Source organism: Aquarana catesbeiana, linkage group LG04 (genome assembly GCF_042186555.1).
Source record: "Aquarana catesbeiana isolate 2022-GZ linkage group LG04, ASM4218655v1, whole genome shotgun sequence".
Lineage (NCBI taxonomy): Eukaryota > Metazoa > Chordata > Amphibia > Anura > Ranidae > Aquarana > Aquarana catesbeiana.
The window spans coordinates 369,051,827-369,077,956 of NC_133327.1; the positions used below are offsets into that span (position 1 = coordinate 369,051,827).

Genomic DNA, 26,130 nt, shown 5'->3' on the forward strand with positions numbered 1-26,130 from the left:
GTTGCTCAATATATATATTGATGTATTTGAACTTCTATAAGGATTTATCACTTTACAATATATATTAGTTTTTGGTCCATTCACATTTCTTTGATATCATTTATTTCCGTCATTCTATAACATTTATTTTTATTTATTATTTATTATTTTTATTATTTAATTTTCTATTTATGTAGGATTGTATCACGCACCAAAGCACTTGTCACTTTAAAAAACACTCACTTTCACACTCTTTGTTTTACACAGCGCCATCCATTATGTTCAAATGAACCTCAACAGTTATTCAGATGACTTCTGACACTCCTCTAACTCCTGATTTGCACACATGTTCCAGGTCTGTGACTACAAAAATATTTAAGCTGGTGGTTCAGCATAACAGCTAAGCAGCAAGCATTTTCATATGAGGCTGGCATTGGTAGCCTCATATATTTTTTTTACAACAAGTTTACTTTAAAGACTTATTTGTATTGAACCCATAACCACTGATTACATTTGATTACCATCTTGCATTATGTGAAAGCTAATTTCTAATTAGTTGATGCATTTCTAACGTTCCAAAACTATTTCTAATCTGTATCATACAGGAGCGGAGCTGAGAGACATACAAAACCTTATAGATGGCCTTCAAAATCCTCATGATCCAAAAGAAGTAGCCTCATTACTACTCTTGCGACGTGAGGTTATGATCCTGCAGTTTGATGCGGCCGTACGCCATTTAATTCGGTATGTAGCCAATACGTTTGTTTTTTTTTTTCATTTTGGATAAAGTAGGCAAAGGTTAATCCCGCTGTCGGTTTCTTTTTTTGCCATCCGTGTCTCATTAATGTCTCATTCCCATCTACTCCTGTTCTGGTGGCAATTCAAAATTTTGGATTTACATTTTCTTTCATTCCCAGTGAATTGGTGACCAGGACAATTAGAAATAGTGAACCTTTCAAACAGGGACACGGTCAACAATAAAAAACCTGACAGTGACTCTAATCATGCTATCAAAATTTTTTTTTAAGTTTTGTCCTTATTGATATTTTATTTCAAATCAATTAACCCTAAATGTCTACAAATAATATGTTTTTAATGACAATATTATATTTTATTCTATAGGGATGCATTGCTTTCTACTGGGAATATCTCTGCATTCAGAACAACAACCGACAATATGTATCATGGACTAACAGCACTGAGCGACTCTGTAGTTAGGACTGCTTTCTCATCAATGCTGCCTGTGCCACAGCCTCTTGATCCCCGTAGTCACAGAGTTAGTAATGTTCCATTCTGTCTATACCAGAGGTTTTGCTCATTTGCAAGGAAAGAATGTTTACAATGTATGTGATTATGTTTGCATTAAAGCCTAACTCAAGACAAAAATACTTTATTCAATGTTGGTTAGAACAGGGAAGAGTTAAAGTCTCTCTCAGGCTTTTATTGTGTCTGGACAAAGCAAAAAATCTTTAAAATTTCCGACAGTGTTTTTTTGCAGACTGCGTCTGCCTGTCTAGGTGATCTCTGCGCCCTCTTTTTCTGTATGGGTGCCATAAGGGCAAGAAGTCAGAGAGAATTGCCCCAATGGGATCAGGAACAATATAAAAGCCCGACTAAAACTTTCCCTACCACTGATAATTATCGCGCCTATTTTTTTTTTTTTAATTAGTTGCTGGTCAGACTTTAAGGATGATGGCATCCCAAGAATTTGGTGCTCATGCATCATCATTATCCATATCATGCTTTTCACTCAATATAATAATGTGATTTGTTAATGGTAACATCGCATGCTAATTTTAATCCTTAAATTTAATGATAGATGCACTTTAAATCAAAGAGTGAACTTGTCCCCCATCACTAGTACACAATGTAAGGATAGGCATCGCCATTCTTTGTCTTCCAGCCCACACATTTTCCACACAAACTAAAAATTGAGTGTTCCAATGAAACTATTCCAGACTGAGCATCATTTACATGTAAAATCTTCTGTTTTTTTGTAGACATTTATGCTTTATCCTTGGAGGACATTCTTAGCCAATGGTGGACTCTTTCCACTGACAGTTAATGGAATCCATACCATTGGGCACTATATGCAGGTAAATATTCTTAACATATTCATTCATTCATTCATTGTTTCTAATTTTTAAGGACTCGTTAAAGACTGGAATGGTACCACTGGATTGGCGTAGGGCCAATGTGGTGCCCAGATTTAAAAATGGTTTAAAGTCTTTACCAAGTAACTATAGACCTATTAGTTTAACTTCTATAGTCGGGAAGATACTGGAGAGTTTATTAAGGGACCACATAAACGAGTTCTTGCTAAGATACATTAATAATTTAGTTTATTCAGCATGAAATGAAGCTTATTTATGTAGCATGAGGCCCTATATTCTTCAATATTTACATTTTTGATAAACTCCTTCAATTAATCCAAGCTCTGCAAGCTGAGATAACATGTACTGCATTAATGCATTCACACAATGTCACAGTAACCATGAGATAAAACAAATTTCAGCAAATATTCCTTTATCCCATTGTTTTGCAAATCTATGTACATAACAAACTGTATGATTGAATCAGTTCTGATATTGCTGTTTTACTAACCTGACAGCTTTTTATGCTACATAGGAAATCTTCATTTTGTTTGCAATTATTAAAGATTCTAACTACCAGCAAGAATAAGACATTACATTTAAAGAGCACCTGTCATTTCAGATCCATCATGGCAGCGCCTGTTAGTGGGCATCCACTCACCTGCTGTCACCACGTCCCTCACCATGTCACATGTCAAAAAAGTAGCTTCCTTGAAAGTAGAATTCCAGCAGATGGAAGCATTCAGGGTGGACCGGGAGGAGACGAAAGGCGGACTCAATTTCCACCTTGGCCAGCACAGCCGACTGACCAGCAGCCCTGATCACGTGAAGCGCCTTGTCGAAAGAGGCATAGTGGACCTTGGATTCCTCCTTATCGATGTTGTCATTGACTGAGGAGCCAGAAGGATAGGACAGATGGTGGATAAGGCGGAATTTTTCCTCAGCCTTTTTTGGAACCACATTGAGGGGGAAACCCTCAGGTTGTGGAAAGGGTTGAGATCAAACGGGCCTCCCATACGCCCCAAATCCAATTCCTTCTGGAGCTTCTCGGCCACCATGGACCTAAATTGAACAGCAGTTTTCAAATTAGATGCCATGGTCGGCACGTTGGAAGGAGTGAAGGGGATACAAAAGCCACGGTCCAAACTGTCCCTCAAGATCAAGGCTTCCCTATGAAGGGGGTATCGGTCTAGCCAGGGAAGCATCTCTAAGACGTTCAGTTGCGTCCTCTGGTTTAGAAAGGTCAGGCTTGGCCCCCGGTCAGGAAAGTGATTGTTTTTCCTTCCAGAAACACCGGCTGGCTGGGTGAGCACCCCCGCAAAGCGAGCACTCGTGCTTAAAACGGCACGCGGTATACCACTTGCAGTGGCTCTCATTGAACATCCAGCATAAACCTTTTTTGGGGGCAGCTGAAGCTCCGGAGAGAGCACCGGCCAGGGACTGAAAGGACGAAGGGGGTACATGAGCAATAACCACAGGCTACCGTCTTGGCAATCAAAACAAAACTCCTTTCTTGATGCCACTTTATGGCGAAACTGGGTGTCGTAGTAAAACCAATACTGACCCCCGTGAACTTTATAGGCACCCCAAATAAGATCAAGGTAACAAAAGAGGGATGCAGCCAACATTTGCTCACAAAGCCGGGAACTGCTCACAAAGCACTCCGGCGTAAGCACAGAACCCCTGCAGCCAGTTCCTGAACATCCGAGGAAGCTGTTTAGATTTGTCACCCTGCGCCGCAACGTCCGCCCGACGAGATTTGTTGATCGTCTACCTGTCGGGAGGGACTAGGACGAGAAAATAAATACATTTGCAACGCCAGATCTTATCCTTGATGTCTTCCAACAGGCGCATGCTGGTAGGCGAAACTGCCCACAGATTGCCGCCTGCAACGGAGTCTGAACTAACTGCTGGACCCGACACGCCCATGCAGGACAGGACCAATTTTACGAACGTAAATATGTGTTCGTCCGGCGGGCCCGATACGGCAGCGTCACTGGACCTACCCCAAATTAAATCACAATCATACTCACTGATGCGCGGAGGCGGGGCTGAAGAAGGGCGGCCAGCAGCGGATCTAGGAGGAATGCCCGGTGCAGGATCGTCCATGGGAGGGGCCTGCAGAGGCCCGCGACATCCATCTCCTCAAGGAAAGGTGGTGGCTGGTGAGGCAGGAGGATGATGACAGGAGAGGTCCAGGGGTGGAGGTCCAGCCACCGACCCTGATGAGCCCGGGTGGCTGAGGACAGCTGCCGTGCAGAATCGAGAGCAACCGGAGACCCCGGATGGAGGACCCGTGGCAGGTGCAGCCCACATCCCGGGCGTGGCGTGCAACTCTCCCACCCTGCCGGGCACAGGGATTTGGTGCCAAGCAGAAGACAGGGGCAAGGCTGTGGCGTCAGGCATCAGATGGGAATCTCCTGCCCTGCCTGGCGCAGGGAGATGGTACTGAGTAGCAGACAGGGGCAAGGCTGTGGTGGCAGGCAGCAGATGGGAATCTCTCACCCAGCCAGGTGCAGCGAGATGCTGGTAGGCAGAGTTCAGCGGCTAGGGGTGGGTGGCAGGTGAAGGTCGTCAATCTCCCGCCAGGCCGGGCGCAGGGAGATGTGGGTAGGCATGAGTCAGAGGCAAGGGGTGAGAAGCAGGTGCAGCTCGGCAACCCCCCACCCAGCTGGACACAGGGGGATGCAGATGAGCAGCTGTCATCTGTGAGGCAGGGTACATGATTGGCACATTTAAATCTCCCGCCTGGCTGGGCGCAGGGAGAAAAGGAGCAGCTGGCAGGGACAGGTCTGCTGGTGCAGGCAAAGTGGAGGAATCTCCCGCCCAGCCGGGTGCAGGAAGATGAGGACATGTGGCCACTGCTGAGGCTCCAGGCTGGCGTGCTGGTGAACAGGCAGAGCAGGAGGATCTCCGTGCGACCCCCCTAGCCCCCACCCGCCGGGCACCGAGGAAGTGGGGGCGGACCCAGGAACACTAGCGGTGGACATCCGCGGGCGGTGAGCAGAGGTGGGAAGCTCCAGCCCGGTCTGACACATGGGAATGCACAGGGGAGAAGCAGCCGAAGGACTGCCGGAGGGCTCTAGGACTCTGTGAGCAAGCAGGGCAGGAGGAGGCCCGGGCCGCGGCTTCCACTGGGGTGGCGACTGGCAGCAGGGCCAGTTAAACTATGGTGAAGATCCGGCACCCGGCGCAGCAGAAGCTCCAGAGGAGTGGGGAGAAACGGCAGCAATATAGGTAGCCCTGGAAGGACTGGGGCTCAGATGGGAAGGTGGGCAGGCGTGCCTCCGGGCCCTGGAAGCAGGTGGCTCCGGAGGTGGCAGGGGAGCCGGGGAGGAAGCCATCTCAGGGGAGAGAAGGGCAAATAGCCAATCAGCCTGACCCTGTACTGCCAGCTTGTGAACCCTGGCTAACAGGAGGTCAGTGTCCATGGTAGAGGGTGCAGGGTCTTCAGGGTGCAGGGTAGAGGGTGCGCAGCTCTTCCATCCACTTCTTCAAAAGACCCAGAATTCCCTAGGGGCAATGATTTTCTGAGCTCAGGCCCAGCCCAACCCCCATATTTCCACCAATCCTTGGGGACCATCAACCACCTTGTCCGGCACCTGGCCATGCCCCCATAAGTCAAGGCCCTCTTTCCCTATAGGGGCTCAAGAGTCCTTCATACAGGATGTCTCCAATTTACAAGCTGACCTCTATGCACTGCCTAATTGGGCAACTAAGTGGAAAATGAGGTTTAATGTTGATAAATGTAAAGTTATGCACTTGGGGGCTAAGAATATGCATGCATCATACATACTAGGGGAAGTACAACTAGGGGAATCAATGGTAAAGAAGGATCTGGGGGTTTTGATAGTTCATAAGCTCAATAATAGCATGCAATGCCAAGCTGTGGTTTCCAAAGCGAGCAAAGTCCTTTTTTGTATTACGAGAGGTATGGACTCCAGAGAGCAAGATATCATTTTGCCCATGTACAAATCATTAGTAAGACCTCATCTGCAATATGGAGTTCAGTTTTGGGCACCAGTTCTCAAAAAGGATATTGGGGAACTGGAAAAAGTGCAGAAAAGGGCAACCAAACTGATTAGAGGCATGGAGGAGCTCAGCTATGAGGAAGGATTAGAGGAACTGAATTTATTCTCTCTTCAGAAGAGGAGATTAAGGTTGGATATGATCAACATGTGCAAATACATAAGTGGTCCATATAGTAAACTTGTTGTTGAGTTATTCACTTTAAGGTCATCACAGAGGACAAGGGGGTACTCTTTACGTCTAGAGGGAAAAAGATTTAATCTCCAAATACGGAAAGGTGTCTTCCCAGTAAGAGCTGTGAAAATGTGGAATAGACTCCCTCCAGAGGTGCTTCTTGCTAGCTCAGTAGATTGCTTTAAAAAGGGAACTAACTTCAAATAACTGGGTACTAACATTTATAGGTAAAGTTGATCCAGGGAAAATCCGATTGCCTCTCAGGGGCTCAGGAAGGAATTTTTTTCCTTGCTGTAGCAAATTGAAGCATGCTTTGCTGGAGTTTTTAGCCTTCCTCTGGATCAACTGTGGGTGAAGGATTGTGTATATGGGATTTTCTTTTTTTTCTTTTTTTTGGTTGAACTAGATGGACTTGTGTCTTTTTTTCAACCTGACTAACTATGTAACTATGTCATTTAAATTGTTACTAAAATCACAACAGTAAAATCAGTCTGTATATGCAGTAAAGCATGCTTGTTATACTCACTGTGGAACCTAAGGGGTTAATCCTCTGCATTGTGTAAAAAGGCTGTTTGATCCTGTATGCACATATCCTCCTCTTCTTCCACTGACTCCAAAACACGTCCAGATAAGCCAGAGTTAAAGGAGTCAGGCTCAGTTTGGTGTGTATTACTAGAGAGTTTTTTTTTTTCTTGGGAGATTGCATGTGATCAGCACAGGGCCAACCAGCACTGTTCAGACAGAGGGTCGGGGGTTCTGCACCCTGATAGGACAGCTAGTGCAGTATGAAAGCTCCTCCTACAAGCTTTACCAGGCACCGATAGAAGCCACAAGACTGCTATATATACTGGTGATGATAAAAAGTATTTAGCAGTTTATATTTACTAAAATGATTGCATTTCCATATTATACTTACCGTGGGAGACCAGATATTGTGAATGCAGGGTCCTAAGTTTAGTATCACTTTAATGTAATGTGTAATGGTATTGTATATATTGTATTTTCCTATTTTTTCATTATGTTCAGAACTGAAAAATACACTTCTTTTTAAAGTGGAATTCCATCTTACACCTAACTAGCCCTAAAACTGTGCCCCCCCCCCAACACCTACGCTGACTAACCTTTGTAAGAAAGATGTAAAACAACTTTTTTCAAGCCATTCTGGTCCGGTCACATCGTCTCCCCTGTGTCACTCAGCGGCAGCTGCAAGGAGAGGGGTGAGCGCTCAACAATGGCTAGTAAAGCCTTGAGTGGTGATGATGAGATCACATATTGGCTTTTATAGCCCATCCCTTCTAGGTGCTTCCTCCTCTCCCCTGCAGCCAGGCTGGCTGACACTTGGTAAAGTTGACATTTTAACAAGTTATTTCTCACACGCAGCATAGGCATACTTAGAATTACACCCCAAAACACATTCTGCTATGTCTCCCGAGCATTGGAATACCACATGTGTGGTTTTTCACAGCCTAGATGCATAGAGGGACCCAAAATCCAAGGAGCACCTTTGGGCTTTCAGGGAGCATACTGTAAATTACGCATCTAATTTCCAGACTGCCTATCATCAGGACATCCACAAAATTACATTTTGGAAAGAAAGCACTTCAAGTTTTTTCTGAAAAACATAGACAGTCTTTCGAAAATGTAATTTTTCATCATAAGTTTTTGGGAAATACAGGAAAAAAATAAAAATGTATTTTCGTGTACACACAATTGTCAATTATTATATTTTTTTTAACACAAATCATTGGCATACTTAGAATCACACCCCAAAACACATTCTGCTGCTTCTCCCGAGTATGGCGACTATATAGACGGCTCCAAAATTCAACAAACCACCTTTAAGTGTTTGAGGAGTATAAATTAGACATTTCCTCACTACCTATCATTTTTGGAGGCCCTGGTGCACCAGGACAAATAAAACACTCACAAAATGACAACATTTTGTAGAGTAAACACCCCAAGGTACTATTTAAGAGGCATGGGGGGTTATTTATTAAAGGCAAATCCACTTTGCACTACAAGTGCACTGCAAGTACACTTGGAAGTGCAGTCCCTGTAGATCTGAGGGGGACATGCAAGGAAAATAAAAAACAGCATTTTAGCTTGCACATGATTTGATGATAAAATCAGCAGAGCTTCCCCTCATTTCAGATCTTCCTCTCAGATCTACAGCGACTGCACTTCCAAGTGCACTTGTAGTGCAAAGTGGATTTGCCTTTCGTAAATAACCCCCGTGGTGAGTCTTTGGAAGACTTCATTTTTTGCCAAAAGTTTTGCTTAATTTTGTTACACAAAGTTGTCAATTTAATAAGATATTCCTCACACGCAGCATGGGCATACTTAGAATTTCAACACAAAACACATTCTATTACTCCTCCCGAGTATGGTGATACCACATGTGTAAGACTTTTTCATTGTCTGGGCTGATTATACACCAGACATTGTATCTTATATATCACGCAAATTAACCAATTGTGTCAAAACCAACATACTGTAATGGTCACCTAAATGGTCAGGGAATATAGGTTAGTGTAGCATCACCCATAGCAGCACCAGTTCTTATAAGCCACACAAGCCTAGCCTACCAGTACGTGGCTGCCCCCAGCAATGCCATGTTCACTGGCCTGGTGTCTCCCAGAAACGTGGTCAATAAACAGGCCAGGGTTAGTACAGGCAGAAGGCAGAGGCATCACTGCACTGTTGTGGCGGTAATCATGGAAGCTGTAACTGTTATGGTGGTGATCAGGGAAAATGTGATTGGTGTTGAGGTAATTAGACACAATGTGACTGGTGTGGTGATGATCATGGACACTGGGACTGGTGTGGCAGTGATCAGGGACACGGTAACTGGTGTGACAGTGATTAGGGACAATATGACTGGTGTGGCGGTGATTAGGGACAATATTACTGGTGCGGCGCTGATTAGGGACACATTCCGTTTTGGTGTGGCAGTGAATAGGAACACTGTGAGTGGATTGCTGTGATTAGGGACAATGTGAGTGAACTGCAGTGATTAAGGACACTGAGTGGTGCAGCGGTGATTAGGGATACTGACCGACATTGGTCTGGTGACATTGTACTGCTGTGGTGGTCATCAGAGATAATGGCTGGCAACACTGACATACAGTCATATCAGAGCAGCCAGTCACTGCATAGTAAGATAGTAAGATGTCACCATAGTAACACTTCTCCAGCGAAAGTATGTAAAAAAATTTATATATATATATATATATATATATATATATATATATATATATATATATATACATATATATATATATATATATACACACAGTCATGGCCGAAATTGTTGGCACCCCAGAAATTTTTCCAGAAAATCAAGTATTTCTCACAGAAAAGTATTGCAGTAACACATGTTTTGCTATACACATGTTTATTCCCTTTGTGTGTATTGGAACAAAACAAGAAAAGGGAGGAAAAAAAAGCAAATTGGACATGTCACACAAAACTCCAAAAATTGACTGGTCAAAATTCTTGGCACCCTTAACTTAATATTTGGTTGCACACCCTTTGGAAAAAATAACTGAAATCAGTCGCTTCCTATAACCATCAATAAGCTTCTTACACCTCTCACCCAGAATTTTGGACCACTCTTCCTTTGCAAACTGCTCCAGGTCTCTCTTATTGGAAGGGTGCCTTTTCCCAACAGCAATTTTAAGATTTCTCCACAGGTGTTCAATGGGATTTAGATCTGGACTAATTGCTGGCCACTTTACAACTCTCCAGTGCTTTGTTGCCATCCATTTCTGGATGCTTTTTGACGTATGTTTGGGGTCATTGTCCTGCTGGAAGACCCAATATCTCGGACGCCAACCCAGCTTACTGACACTGGGCTCTACAGTGCAACCCAAAATCCTTTGGTAATCCTCAGATTTCATGATGTCATGCACACATTCAAGGCACTCAGTGCCAGGGGCAGCAAAACAACCCCAAAACTTCATTGAACCTCCACCATATTTCACTGTAGGTACTGTGTTCTTTTCTTTGTAGGCCTCATTCCGTTTTCGGTAAACAGTAGAATGATGTGCTTTACCAAAAAGCTCTATCTTGGTCTCATCTGTCCACAAGACGTTTTCCCAGAAGGATTTTGGCTTACTCAAGTACATTTTGGCAAACTGTAGTCTTGCTTTTTTATGTCTCTGTGTCAGCAGTGGGGTCCTCCTGGGTCTCCTGCCATAGCGTTTCATTTTGTCGTTGGATAGTTCGCGCTGACACTGATGCTCCCTGAGCCTGCAGGACAGCATGAATTTCTTTGGAACTTGTTTGGGGCTACTTATCCACCATGTGGACTATCCTGCGTTGCAACCTTTCATCAATTTTTCTCTTCCGTCTACGCCCAGAGAGATTAGCTACAGTACCATGGGTTGCAAACTTCTTGATAATGTTGCGCACTGTGGACAAAGGCAAATCTAGATCTCTGGAGATGGGCTTGTAACCTTGAGATTGTTGATATTTTTCCACAATTTTGGTTCTCAAGTCCTCAGACAGTTCTCTTCTCCTCTTTCTGTTGTCCATGCTTAGTGCGGCACACACAGACACACAATGCAAAGACTAAGTGAACTTCTCTCCTTTTTATCTACTTTCAGGTGTGATTTTTATATTGCCCACACCTGTTACTTGCCCCAGGTGAGTTTAAAGGAGCATCACATGCTTGAAACAATCTTATTTATCCAATTTTGAAAGGGTGCCAAGTATTTTGACCACCCCATTTTTGGAATTTTGTGTGACATTATGTCCATTTGCTTTTTTTCCTCCCTTTTTTGTTTTGTTCCAATACACATAAAGGGAATAAACATGTGTATAGCAAAACATGTGTTACTGCAATACTTTTCTGTAAGAAATACTTGATTTTCTGTAAATATATATTACATGTATATATATATATATATATATATATATATATATATATATATATTTTTTTTTTTATAATATTCATTTTTTATTTATGTTTTACAATTTTTATTCACCAGAGCAGTGTAGTGACACCATAGTGGGGAGTTATCAGGGATTTTTTTTTTTTTTACACTCTGATTGCTTATTACAGTAAAGATCACTGTAATTAGCAATCAGAAAGACTGTCCAAAGGTTTCATTTATGAAACCTTGTTTACTACTGTGAAGCTGTGATAGGTCACAGCTATTACATGGTACAGGGCTGCTGTGATTGGCTCTTGTACCATGTGATCACTATGAGATCACACAGACACAGTAGTAAGCAAGGCTTAATGAATGAAAGCTTTGTTTACTACTGTAACTGTGATCGCTGTAAATAGTCACAGCGATCACATGGTACAAGGATCGATTACAACAGCCCAGTACCGTGATCGGTTATCGGCTGTGTCCGGTGGACAAAGTGATAACAGATCGCACTGCTGAGTGCCCCAGGGGGCACGCACAGCACACTGTTCTGGGAAGTACGGTTATGTCATCCTGAAACAACAGAGCACCCATCTGGCTATTTATGTACATTGGCCAAGCAGGAAACGATTAAAGGCTAGTTGGGTATAAACTGGAATTCCACTTTAAGTCTTGTAAATGTGAAATGTTATATTGCTTGTTAATAATGAACATTCTACTTTGTAGCAGGTGATGCTTTATGCTTTTTTACATTTTCTGGTTTCTCCTTTTGTTGAAAAAAAATGCCTGGTGTTTACGGGACTTAACTAAAGCTGAAATGAACACCCAAAGGGAAAGTGAGAGCAGGGACTCATCCCAATAAACTCTCCTTCCTCTGAACAGCAATGCTCTCTTTGGAATGAATTAGACAGTGAATAGCTAGTATGTAATACTAAAAATATTACTATTACTAAAAACGTTTTACAAAAATATTTAGAATTTCAGGATCAGCTGCCTATCTATGGCTGATGAATGACTGATATTACTGTTGGTTTAAACATTCCTTTACACATAATTTCTTTGCCGAGCTCTATTTCTTCTGTTTACTTCTCCATAGCACTGTGACGTGTCTGTCCTAGCTGATAAAACATTTTCTAGCAGAGCAGTGTGAACTTTGTCAACAAACTAAGCGCTGCAGCTACTGTACATTGGCTTTCTTGTTTCTTGTGTGCCACTCAACTGGAACTTGAGAATGTGCACCAAGCAGCATTTTTTTTATCTCTGAAGATACCATTATCACCACATTTACACCTAAACGCTGTGTTTGTACAATCAGATACAGCCCACCTCATTTCCTGGTTGGAGGATGTCCAGTATCACCTAGATCTTTCCTCGTGTCCCTTGTTATTGAATTTCATTTTTTTTCAATCACAGGGTCTCTGCATCACATGTGGGCATTACCTAGGGCACACAGCATGCAAATGCCAAGCAATTGGCAGTCCACATATTTCTCTCAGGAAATATTTTCTTTAATGGCCTTTATACAAATCCAGCCCTAAATATGGTCAGTTATTATTTGCTTCTTATTTGGTTAATTGGATTATTTGTAAAAAAAAAATGACTGGGATTTGTGTGTGGTTAGTCACTGCTTCCTAATATGTTCATGAACTGCATTTACATGATATTGATTCAGTCCTCATTTTCAAAGACAAAGAAGTTTTTGTGTGTTATCAGTCTGCTATGGTTATACGGTTTTTATTTACCTATCTAGTTGTGCCTATGTGATATGACAGACCATGAACGCAGTGTGGCTCATGGAGAACTTGTCGGGGTTCATCTTTTAATGGAGGACATACTTCAAGGCAAATACAACTTTATTTCCTTTACTATTGAAGGGAACCTGGATGAAAAAAAGGTGAGCTGGATTTAAAACACATAGGAACTATTATTATTATCATCCAATAGATAGATAATCTTGGATGCTTAGGATTTCTGGCTGTGAAGCAACACAATTAAAGCCCTGTGAGCACATCAACAGAAATAACTATCCTAGCTCTTCACATGAACTCAATATTATCTATTTTTTTACTGACTCTCCATAAGCTATTTACAGAATGTTAGGAATACTGCCCAAATATGATGTTGATGTGTAGTCCTATGGGCAGTATTTGGGTGCTTCCAATCTTTATGGTGCTGCTCCTGCACATGCCTTAGATGTGGGGAGTAAAGTTTCCCCCAATCCTCATCATCAGAACTAAAAACTGTGTATTTATTTCTATTCAAATGTCCAATTACTACTTCATGTACACATAACTACATAAGATAACATCCCTTTTGTAAACCCAAGCTGCCCATAGACAGATCAAAATTCAGGTGGTTCAGCAAGAAATCTACTGAATTTCGATCCATCCATGGCCAATCACTCTTGACAGAAGTCGATCTAAAGGGACCGTTGTGAAACTTTTCATGATCAGTGGCTTCAGCCAATCAGCTGCAGCCACTGAGCAGTGTATTCTGACAGCGAAGAAGTCTCACTGTCAGAATACAATTGCAGAGCAGCAAGGATTCCTCCTTCCACGTCACTTGTGTGGATGGGAGAATCTGTTTGTTTTGTTTTTTTTTCAATTAGACCTATTGCAGATCAAAAAAAAAAACAAGGCATCTATGGCCAGCCTTAGTCCCTTGATAGACACACTATTGCTAGGTAATAAGAAAAAGAGACTTTGGGGAATGCCAAAGCTATGGACATGATCAAAAAGTAAAGTCTTTACATTCCATTAGGTACAGTTTATCCGTAAGTCAAGTGTCATACTTTGGATCATGCTGTGGATGATGATGTACAACAGCGAAACTATTATAGGACTTACTTGTTATTAGAAAGGCCTAAACCAGTGGTCATCGGTCATCAACCCTGTCCTCAGGGCCCACTAACACGCCAGGTTTTCAAGATAACTGAAATACATTATACATTACATTACAGTATTCTAGTCTGCATCTCCCCAAGGTCATACATAAAACCTGGCCTGTTAGCGGGCCCTGAGGACAGGGTTGATGACCACTGGCCTAAACTACATTAATTTTATCAGAAATGATCTGCCAAATGTTGGTGCTATAGAGATAACGTTTTCTCTGGTCAGAAAGCCCTAGACATCCCAGTCTGCTGGGTCCTGTAGCAGTGGTAAGACCTGCTGTAGCTTTTTTCTATTTTTTTTAGAAAACTTTTTATGTTTTACTTTTTTACTTTTAATTTCACAGTTACACAATATAACCATATCAAGTGTGGCTTAGCTTTTTGTTCATAGTCACTTAACAAAGGATAAAAATAAGGTATAGCCAACATCTTTTCTAGGGACCATTCACACAAGGTGCGGCAGGACTGCTCTAGGCAGCTATTACAGTGCAGTCCCACCACAAGGCAAGGCAAAATGCCTTGTCTCCTCTCAGGCCAGTTCACACCACTGCGTAGTGGTGGTGGGCGTTAAAAAATTTACAGCATGCAGAGCTTTATTTTCAGCACACAACAATGCAGTCCACTGCCTTGCATTGCTCTGTAGCCAATAGAACTTAATGAAGTTTGCTTAAAAAACTGTAAACCGTGCAATGCGTTGCAATTGGCGCATCAGCACCGTTGTCATCCTATCGCACACCAGCAGCTGCGTTCTAGCGCAGCTGCTAGTGTGAATGGGTCTTTAAGGTGTGTTGTGCACATCTTCCCATTATACAATGTATATTACCTGTCTTAGCTAGTACTATATTACCACTGTTAGCATGCACATGGCATTCAGTCACACAGAGGTCTTTTAGCCCAATGTATAGTGTTCACATTTTGATTTATTTCTAGATGCTGACTGACAAATCACCTGCAGGAGAAGAACAGCGAGTGTCAAAAAGTTCCCAAATGGATCAATCACACCAAGATCCAATTTCAGAATACAGACAGTTGAGTTCCTTTCTAATACTGTGGAAACAGTTGGAAGTATTTAAAGAAAGATGGGCAAAAAAGAAACTTAGAGTCGAGGAAATAAACACCATTCGTCTGTATAGACAGTTTTGTGAAATGTACAGGTAATCTGTTAAGTACACACTAAAAACTTGCTTTCATAACACTTGATTTTCTCCTGTGCTGCACCAGCTCCCCAGACCTTTTTTCAAATGCAACCAGACAAATTACATTCTTACCTTTCTGAAAGCTTACACATTGATTTGGACCAGCATATGAGCTGACTTCATTATCACTGATCCGATCTTTCCTTTTGTAGAGAAAAAAGAGGAAACTGCCCCCCTAGGGACTTTGTAGGCAGACGAATGCACAAATGAGTAAAATCAAAAAAGTCTATTTGCACATGTTAAAAATATGTATAATGAACAAATAAATAATAAAGGCTAAAATAAGCAATATAGAGGCACACAAAATGATAATACAACCCAAACAGCTCTAATCCTGGTACATGTAGCTGGTCCAGTGGAATGTCAGACCTAGTTCTGGATATATATATATATATATATATATATATATATATATATATATATATATATATATATATATATATATATATATATAATATTCTGGATGAATATTACAGAAAAAGTCCCGTCATGTTTCGGAATATCATAAAATACCTTCTTCAAGGGAAAGAAATTAGCTGGGTGTCAAGATCTATGGGTACAACGGTATAAATATAAGTACACACATATGTTCAGATTTTCAACTACATGGTAAAATGTCATGACATACAAACAATACCCAGTGTACAGCTATATTAAAAGGTAGAACAGTGATTCCCCAGACGTGTTCCACCGCCCCCGTATCAGCTGATAAACTTTTTTGATTTTACTCATTTATGCATTCATCTGCCTACAAAGTCCCTAGGGGTCCAGTTTCCTCTTTTTTCTCTCTGTATTTTGGGATGTGGCAGTTCTCTTACTTTATTCATCCAGCACTAGGCTAGATCTGGAAGAATTACACACAGCACTCCAAAATTTAAGTAAGAATACACATGCCTCTTGTAATTAGACATGATTTGCTTATACCGGATTTAAGCTTTAAAGTGACACTAAATGATATCCTTATTCTCTAAAAAAATCTATACATGTCCACTACTACATGGTTCTGTAATATATTTTTCAAGAAATCATTTCTCACTGTGTTCTTCTGCCTCCTTGTAATGTCCTCTGTTGTGCGCTCCCGAACCCCCCTTTCCCCTTATCCTCAATTCCATTTGTTTGGAATGAGCAGCGCATGTTAGTTGTGGTCATACGCACTGCTCTGTGCACACTACACTTCCCATAGTTCATAGTCCATCACAGAGTGAGCAAGAGTCGGTTAATACATTCCTTTATACAGAGGGACACAGGAGAACAAATGTAGCCGCCCTTTAACAGGCAGTCAAATCACAGCAGCAGGTAAAAAAAAAAAAAAAAAAAAAAAGAGATTTGGAGGAGAATGAGAGGAAAATAAGTTACTTTTTTGAATTAAGAATAGATATTGAATATATTTTTTTTCTAACCAGTGTTTAGTGTCACTTTAAAGCGGAGTTCCAGGTTTTTTTTTTTTAATTAAAAGTCAGCAGCTACAAAAAGTTTAGCTGCTGACTTTTAATAAACAGACACTCACCTGTTCCATGGTCCAGCAATGCGGCCGCACGGAGCCCCGCTCCTCTCCCCCTCCTCTCCTTGGAGCATCCATTGGAACTGTGGGCACCCGGCCGTGACAGCTTGCGGCTTCACAGCTGGGCATGCACTGCGCATGTGCGAGTCGCGCTGCACTCTCCCATGGGACAGGCAATCTTCTGGGACCTGTCACGTGTCCCAGAAGATTGCCGAGAGGGAGGGACCGCCTAGGGGAGAGGAGGAGTCGCCTAGGGGAGAGGAGGAGTCGCCTAGGCGGCACGTGGGCAGAAGGAGGAAGTGGGACAAGAAGTCCCTCTCTAAAGTAGTCACCCACCCCACCCCAAAAAAATGACATGCCAAATGTGGCATGTAAGGGGGGGAGGAGTGCTTAAAGCGGAAATTCCACTTTGTGGGTGGAACTCCGCTTTAATGCATGTTTCTTACACAACACAGGGCTTTAGGTACAAAAGTATAGCAGTGTACCTAGGCAGGCCTAAGACTGGCCATATACGATTCTATTGCTGCTAGCAATAAACACTGGGGGTTATTTACTAAAGGCAAATCCACTTTGCATTACAAGTTCATTGTAAGTGCACTTGGAAGTGCAGTCGCTGTAGATCTGAGGGGGACATGAAAGGAAAATAAAAAAACGCATTTTAGCTTGCACATGATTGGATAATAAAATCAGCAGAGCTTCCCCTAATTTCAGATCTTCCTCTCAGATCTACAGCGACTGCACTTCCAAGTGCACTTGCAGTGCAAAGTGGATTTGCCTTTAGTGAATTAACCCCACTGTCTTCTCCCGCCTGCCTTCTCTTGCCTGTCCCCCGCTGGGAGCAGGCAATGGGGTTGATTTACTAAAGGCCAACAGACTGTGCACTTTGCAAAATGCAATTGCACTCTGCAAGTGCAGTTGCTCCAGAGTTTAGTAAATAAGGTAAAGCTTCTCTTTGCAAAGAATACCCAATCACATACAAGGAAAATATAAAAAAACTGCATTTTTGCTTTGCTTTGACAATTTTAAAGCAGTACTAACCCCTTCCTGCCGAGCGTACACAGATGTGCATACTCGGCTTTCGGCGGCTATACCGACCGCAGCTGCAGGCATCATCCCAGTACTGTTTTTTAGAGCCGGCGATCGGCTTTCCAGGTATAACAATCGATGCAGCTAAAAGCCGCTCGGCTGTTATACCGGAGGAGCGGGAGGGAATGCCCCCCTCCCGCCGCTCTTACCGGCCTCCCATTCCACCGGGAGGCCCGATCACCAATCCACTGCCTCCTGCGGCTGGGGACAGACTGGAACAAAGTTGTAAGTGGCTTCGTTCCAGCCTCCTAATAGTAAACACGGAAGCGACGTCATGACATCACTTCCCGTTTACTCGGCTGCCAATGGTGCCGGTTTTAAAAAAATATACAGTATTCAGATCTGAATACTTTGAAGTGCAAAGGAGGGATCGGGGGTCTTTTAGACCCCCGATCCCTCCATAAAGAGTACCTGTCACCACCTATTACTGTCACAAGGGAAGCTTGCATTACGGAAGTCGCGCCCGCAAATGTAAACGGTGTTCAAATCACACATGTCAGGTATCGCCGCGATCGTCAGAGCAAGAGCAATAATTCTAGCACTAGACCTCCTCTGTAACTCTAACCTAGTAACCGTAAAAAAAATTAAAGCGTCGCCTATGGACATTTTTAGGTACCGTAGTTTGTCGCCATTCCACGAGTGCGTGCAATTATAAAGCGTGACATGTTTGGTATCTATTTACTCGGTGTAACATCATCTTTCACATTATACAAAAAAATTGGGCTAACTTTACTGTTTGTTTTTTTTACAATTCATGAAAGTGTCCCTTTTCCCAAAAAGTTGCGTTTAAAACACCGCTGCACAAATACCGTGTGATATAAAATATTGCAACAATCGCCATTTTATTCTCTAGATTCTCTGCTAAAAATATATATATAATGTTTGGGGGCTCTAAGTAATTTTCTAGCAAAAAATACGGATTTTTAACTTGTAAACACCAAATGTCAAAAATAGGCTTAGTCTTGAAAGGGTTAAACCCAAAACCAAAAATGTACTATATTGTAGTTTACCAATCCTTAGATGAGGTGGCTGCATTTCCAGTTTTGGATAGAGGGGAGATGGATTAGAATACCTGTCAGGTTTTTACTGCTGTGTCCCTGTTAGGACGATTCACTTTCTCTATTTGTCCTGTTTACCCTTATCATTGAAAGTGAAAGTAAAAGAAAATCTCAAATTTTGGGTTGTCCCCAGAAAAGCAATAGAGGGGAAATCTTCCCATGATGAGACTAGTTCTGGTGACCTGGGGGTCCCTAGAAGATTCCCTTAAAGTGGATGTAAACCCAATGTCATCCTTTCTAAACTACTGCCATAGGGGTTATCTATAAGGATATACATGCCTCCTGCATGTATCTTTACCTGTCAAATGTCTCCCCTCTGTCTGTTATTAGACCCGAAAAACTGCAGATTCTGTGGGCGGGTCTGTTGTCTGGAGCTCGGTGGGTGGAGTCGTGATGTCCCCGCCCACCTCTACACTCCCCTTGTCAATATGCATTTTCTTCTGTGTATTTCTTACACTGAACTTCTGCTGAACTTCTGCTATGATCTCTAACATCCAGTGAAAAGACAGGAAAGTAACCACATGACTTCAGCATGCCAAATCATGCTGAGGTGTGGAACAGCCAATCCTTGCAGAGCTGCTGAAGAAAGGAGTGGGGGTGGGAATTAAAAGATAATGCATGTGTCTTAGGCTAGTGCACGAGATATGTAAATCACCTGTCACTCACAGCAAGGGGGAGGATTTGACAAAGTTTTTCTCTGTTTGTCAAGATTTATCTCACTGAACAATAAAAGAGGATTGCTCAGAGCTGGATTAACTCTTTGTGACAAGACTGGGCTCAAATGATAGGAAATCTTATACTCTACATTATGACATCAAATTAAAAAAAAAAATTGGGTTTACATCCACTTTAATTTGCAGGGATTTCCTCTTTTGGCTATGGGACAGGAAGTGAAGTTAAATCTCCCCAATGGGACAAAGATGGCAAAAATACAGAAATACCTTACAGGGGTTATAACCCTCCCTTACTCTATCCAAATTGAAAAAAAAAAGTTTTGCCTATAGTTCTACTTTAAGGAAATACATTTCCCAGAGCTTAAAAACCACCTGCTGGCTGCTACATTGTATCAATTGGCACTTGAACTCTGCAGCTATTGTGTACAGCTAGAAATAGTCTTTGCAGGCCTAGACTATTATTAAAGTAATCTAATGTTCTGCCTTGCTTTTCACTAACTATAACAGAAATGCAGGCTATGAATATTGATATGTCTGTGATTGTAGATAATTGATATAACATTTTCTATTGTAGAGAGGAAATCTTTTATCCTACTATGAAAGCAATTGCTCGACAAATGGGAAAGGAGGGGGAGTTTGAAGGGCTGACACTGAGATCTCAGGTAGTGCTTCCTCCTAAAGGGGCATCTGAGATTGACATTCGAGTTCAACAGGTGAGAATTTATCTTACCTAATTTTTTGTTTGTTGTCTGTGGTTTTTAAAGGGAAAACAGTGCTAAGGTAACTGAATAGAAGACACTTTTGGAGTGTCACAAGCAATAAGCCTTGTATGCTTCCTGTATTTAGACATACAAGACCACATAGCAATGATTGAACTTATTGCAGCTCTTGCCAACTAGATTCAGGAAGTATGTGGTTACAATACTGAAGTATCAGGTCATAACTCGCCAAACTTTTACATCTTCAGCATTCAATTTTGTAACAGGGCATTAATGAACTCACTTATTGTTCTGTACACCTTTTAAGGATATCTGTCCTTAAATATGATGTTACATTTGATATAGAGAAGTAACACTTTTCTGCAAAATTGTCTATGTTTTATCCATTAACTTCTCACTGAAGACACTTATTTTCTAACATTCTGTACATCTGTATTGTGACAGTGTTTGGATTTTTTTTTCTTTATTTTCAGTTTTGACAATCATGCAACCAATACACAGAAAAATGTGCCAATATATGTCAGAATTCTTATACAGTACAGGCATTTAGGCTGGCCATACATTATACAATTTTCTTGCAGAATTTTCCTTTAGGTTTACCAAAACCATATAATATGAGATCAAACCTAAACTCTTTCAATTTGTATGCAAGCAGGGAAGCCATTGCACTACATATTTAGAGGTACGTCTAAAGGAAATTGAATAAGAAAATTGTATAATGTATGGCCAGCCTAAGTCAAATAAAGATTTATGTCCATTTAGGTGAAGCCATTGATATAGAACGGCCAAAGTCAGCCTGGAGACTGAATGGGGTTGATTTACTAAAACTGGAGCATGCAAAATCTGATGCAGCTCTGCATAGAAACCAATCAGCTTTCATTTATTTCTGTCAAATCTTAACTGAACAAGCTGAAGTTAGAAGCTGATTGGCTACCATGCACATCTGCACCAGATTTTGCACTCTCCAGTTTTAGTAAAACTCTGTCAGTGCTAAGTGTCTCTTATGCAATCTTTTTCCACCACCTCAATAGGTAAATAAAGACTGCAATGAGTGAATGACTGTGTTTGGATTATTAAAGGGGTTGTAAAGGTAAAAATTTTTTCACCTTAATGCATTCTATGCATTAAGGTGAAAAAACTTCTGACAGAACCGCCGCCCCCAGCCCCCCCGTTTTACTTACCTGACGCCTCGAAAGTCAGCTTCGCGTTCCCGACATCTGTTCCTCCGCTCACCCTGGCCGCTGATTGGCTGCAGTGGATGGATTGAAAGCAGCGCAGCCATTGGCTCGCGCTGCTGTCAATCACATCCGATGACGCGGCGCGCCGGGGGGCGGGGCCGAGTGATACAGTGAGCGGCTATAGCCGCCGGCTGTATCACGGGAGCGCGCCCGCAAGCACTCACCACCGTGCGAGGGAGCTCGCATTAAGGTGGTGAATGCTTGCGGGGAGGAGCTGAAACAGCCGCCGAGGGACCCCAGAAGACGAGGTTCGGGGCCACTCTGTGCAGAACGAGCTGCACAGTGAAGGTAAGTATAACATGTTTGTTATTTTAAAAAAAAAAAAAAACACCTTTACAAACGCTTTAAGACTTGTGCTGCTCTCAGAGGCTTACCCTCTAGTCCACTTCTTCCGCTTGGTCTATGACATTTTATTATTTCTTTGGCTTCCTTGGGGATCCCAAGCATTCCTTAATCACATCAAAGAGCTGTTGCAATTTGCAGATTTGCCAATATGCCTATTAAAAAAAAAAAATCAGAATAGGTTTATTGAGAATAAAAGCACAAAGAACAGTACACAATAGTATCTCCAGTACAATTCAGATTCCGATTCCATTACAACATAGTATTCCGATTGCAAGCATTGATACTGTACAATTCACAAGCCAAGCATCTAAAACAAAATGCTAATAAAATAAATTTTCAGTTAACACAGTGTAGAGTGTGAGGGCAGATTATATTATAATGGAGCCCTGTACCATCCCCAGTAGTCAACGTGTAATATACATAAACTACAACACATTAGGCTAAAAGAGCCCGTTAGTCACTAAATCCAATAAGCTAAGTCCAGGGAAATCCAACCATGGAACCCAAATCTTTTCAAACTTGTCAGGGCAACCCCTTTGCTGGTAAATAAACTTCTCTAAGTGAAGGGTGTCACCCATATAGACTATCCATTCTTTACAGGTTGGTAGTGTGTCAGACTTCCAGTGAGTAAGAATTACCCTACATGCTTGAAACAGTGCTATTGCAATGGCCTCCTTAGAGAACTTCTGTAATTGCAAACTGTCCAAGACGCCCAAGACACATAGCTTTGGGTCAGTTGGAATTGACACTTGAAACACAGCGTTGAGTATACTGATAACCTCTGTTCAGTATAGATGAAGTTTCGAGCATCTCCACAAAAGGGGAACTAGAACACTAAGGTCTCTGCGGCATTTAATGCAGAAGGGGTCTGATAAAATGCCCATTTTTAATGACTTAGTAGGGGTATAATACACTCTCAGAAGAATATATGTTGCATATGTTTCTGATATACATTCAGGGAGCTCACCTGTACCGCCTGTAAGGCCTCTTCCCACTGCTCCTTCTCAAAAGCACCAACATCCTTGGCCCATGGGGCTTCAACTTTCAGTGAGTATGCATCCAGAAAGTGAAGTAGTAACATAGAGTAACATTGGTAAATGAAGCCCTTAACATGCCTGATTTTTAAACTGATTCACTGGCTTCAAGGCCGAGGCCGTCCTTTTTTTTTCTCAGCAGTCACTTATCGTCTGCTTTTTCTAAATTTATGGTACACTTCAGAGTTCAAATAACAAATAAGCTGATTACAAAAACAAGCTAATAGGATAGGTTAACAGCTATGAACTGTAAGACATGAGTCATAAAATGTTGCTTGATCTTTGATTTAAGTATCTAATGATATAATAATGTCCGTAAAAAGAGCAAACTAAGCAAAAAAAATTTTTTTTTTAATTTTAAAGTGGAAATACATCTATTATGGCAATAGTTACAGAGCATACAATTGTGTGTATGTGCAATGGTGGCGACCTGATCCACGCTTACACACTTTGGCATGCCTCATAGAAATTATGTACATTTCAACAACAAAAAACAGAAACCTTACTACACTTTAGAACAAATGATCATATTGTTAAAGCCCAGCTCTGGGCTTGGGTGCCCTCCATCCCCTACCCTTTAACAAAAACAAAACTATAGAACTAATAGAATTGGGTTGAATGACGTTGGAAATCTTTAAGCCTGGAAGAGTAGTGGCACTAAAACCCTAAGCAGGTGACTTAGCAGGACAAAGCAACGGACTATAGCAGCTGGAGCTGCGTTTTTCATTTTATATGATGCTTGGAGGTCCAGTACTTATCTTTTTGTCCACACTAGAGTTGGCCTTTAATTCAGAGAATAACTTCTTTTAAAAAAGGCCCTGTACTTTCTAATTAAAAATATTACACTTGCCTACAGCTGTGCTACATGTTAACTGAAGACCTTTTTTTCCAGCTTCAGAAAATAATGGAAAGTTTTGAAAGTGATATGATCCTTGATGTACAGAAAAAGATTGCAAAAGAGATTACATTAGTGGTATCTGAAAGAACAAGAGAAGGAAGAGGGCTTCCAACAGGTGAGAACTGTGAAACCACTAAAATCATATCTCTTCAGGGCTTACTTAGGACTGAACAGTATGTGTGATGTCATACTAGCTGGAATACCATTAGAAGCTATGACATTTGTCGCTTTTCTTTTAATAAACCCACCCCATTGTTGTACAGCTTTACTAATGGAATCCGTAATGTTATACAGTATTAGCTAACCACTGTATGCATACATTTTGTAAAATGATAAAATGGAAGCTGTGTAAAAGTAGATGTTTAAATCTTATGTTATAGGGCTTATTAGTGTTTTACTGGATTACCAGAGTCATCTAAAAATGTAAAATCTGCACAGTAGTTAGGCATTTCCAATTAAAAGAATATAATGACATTGTATTAACAACATGGCTTTGGCATGTTTGATGTCTCTAGATAGAATTGCTGAAATTTGCCATAGCAGGAACTGGCTATACAACTTTAGGCGCTGTAGTCTACTGAATACTGTCTGTAGAACGGTTTCCTTATACCATGCCTCAGACCAGCCTGAAATAGAGACATCTTTGTCTAGAGTTCCCAAGAAAAGTACATTTTCTAGCATAGCCCTCTCCCTCTTTGCACCTCATAACCCTCTACTCTTCTGAGAGTGTCTAATTATTTCTGTGCTGACCTAGCTCCTCCATTCCTTCCCTCACCTAGCTACACAACCTATTTTTGTAGCAGCTGGGGGAAGCAAAAAGGGACATCCTATAGGGTGTCACTTGAATGACAGTTCTGAGTCTGCCAGGGTTGCTGACATCACATCCAAGATGGCAACACCAAGCAGCAGTCTCAGGGCTTTTGGATGTCTACACAAGAGAGGCTTTTGCAGGTACATAACATCCATAAAATGTATTATATGTTCATATAATATTATGTGAAGGTTGTTGAAATGAATGGTCTAGCGATAGAGTTCTGTTTACTCTTCCTTTGACTGAATGACCCAAATATAAAAAAAAGCCTGCTGGAATTTCTGTCCCTTCCTCGTGCTTTTCGAATTTAAAAGAAAATTTTGGCTAGAGATAGACATTAACACATTTCACTCTTTTGTAAGCATGCAGGCATAAATAAAAACAATGTGAATTTAAATACATGTATTCTCATTCATTTTATGAAAGGTATTGGTTACAACTTAGGTTCATAGACTTGTGGAATAGGGAAGGGCTCTAAAAAGTAGTCTGGTAAAGCTGAAATCCAATCTAACCTTGGGCTAGCAGCTTACTGTTAAACGCTAGTATTTTACAAGGAGAGATACTTCTGCCCACCTCTACTGCCCTTGAACGATTTCAGGGCAGTCAACCTAAAGTTTGTCCCCACTGTAAGTGAAGTAACTGAGATGGAAAAAGCATGCAGCCACTGGAACTGCTGACCTGCAAGCTGGTTCCATGTAATAACACATTTAGGGAAAATAAAGGTTCTGTCAACCTGTCCAGTAAATTGTATCTTGCAAAGGGTCAGACTAATTTTAATTAAATTACAAACCAATGATATATTTTTATGTAAACAAAATTGTAGCCTTTAAAATGTAGAAGCAATCTAAATTGGCATTTATAACAAGCTGATGTATGTGTTAAATATTTACCATAAAGTAGGGGAATAATCTGTCAGCTCAAGCATATGTTTCCATGTTTATTGGTTTTCCCATTCAATTCACTAGATTTGTGGAAGAAACCAGCTATAAAAGAAAACTTTTTTCCTGATAGGCCAGAAATTGTGGAAGAATTTGTACAGCAGCTAATGAGTGAACACCAGGATAACCCAACAGAGGTAAAAAGGTTTTTGCATCAGATTTAAAGAAAAAGATCTTACAAAACTCATATATGGTCATAATGGTGAATAAATCTGCTGTCAATAAATTCATATGTGTCTGTATGGATTACTGTACTTTGCCTCTGTCATCGGTGCTCTTTGTACTGTAGGTGATTTTTAGAAAGGAGCATTTAGAACAATGTCTTACATCATTGGCTTGCAATATCATGGCAAGAGAGCGGAGCAACTATGAGGCCTACTCCATGTTTTATGAAAACCTTCTTCAACAGGAACATCAATTGTTGTATCAGAAAGAGCAGGTGTGTCACTTTATGAAACACTGGAAAAACAGAATATTAATTACATTTATAGCGGTTGATGATTATTTATAACTAATTGAAAGTATCTAGCGATCAATCTATCTGTCTATCTTTTTTTCTTTCTCTTTTTTTTCTCATTGAATATGAAATC

The 26,130-nt window shown here is 41.3% G+C and overlaps 1 protein-coding gene across 2 annotated transcripts in view; it reads left to right on the top strand.

Moving 5' to 3' along the window:
- LOC141140175 (uncharacterized) overlaps positions 1-26,130 on the top strand; it is a 323,779-nt gene that overhangs the window by 244,081 nt on the left and 53,568 nt on the right. Inside the window, exons 30-38 of one of the 2 annotated variants that reach the window (XM_073627054.1) lie at positions 585-723; positions 1,102-1,255; positions 1,980-2,075; positions 12,903-13,046; positions 14,973-15,070; positions 20,132-20,270; positions 23,786-23,906; positions 25,568-25,677; positions 25,830-25,979. In XM_073627054.1, the coding sequence (XP_073483155.1) occupies positions 585-723; positions 1,102-1,255; positions 1,980-2,075; positions 12,903-13,046; positions 14,973-15,070; positions 20,132-20,270; positions 23,786-23,906; positions 25,568-25,677; positions 25,830-25,979 (1,151 nt within the window). Of the gene's footprint in view, positions 1-584; positions 724-1,101; positions 1,256-1,979; positions 2,076-12,902; positions 13,047-14,972; positions 15,197-20,131; positions 20,271-23,785; positions 23,907-25,567; positions 25,678-25,829; positions 25,980-26,130 lie in introns of both variants that reach the window. The other variant, XM_073627053.1, reaches the window with a different exon arrangement.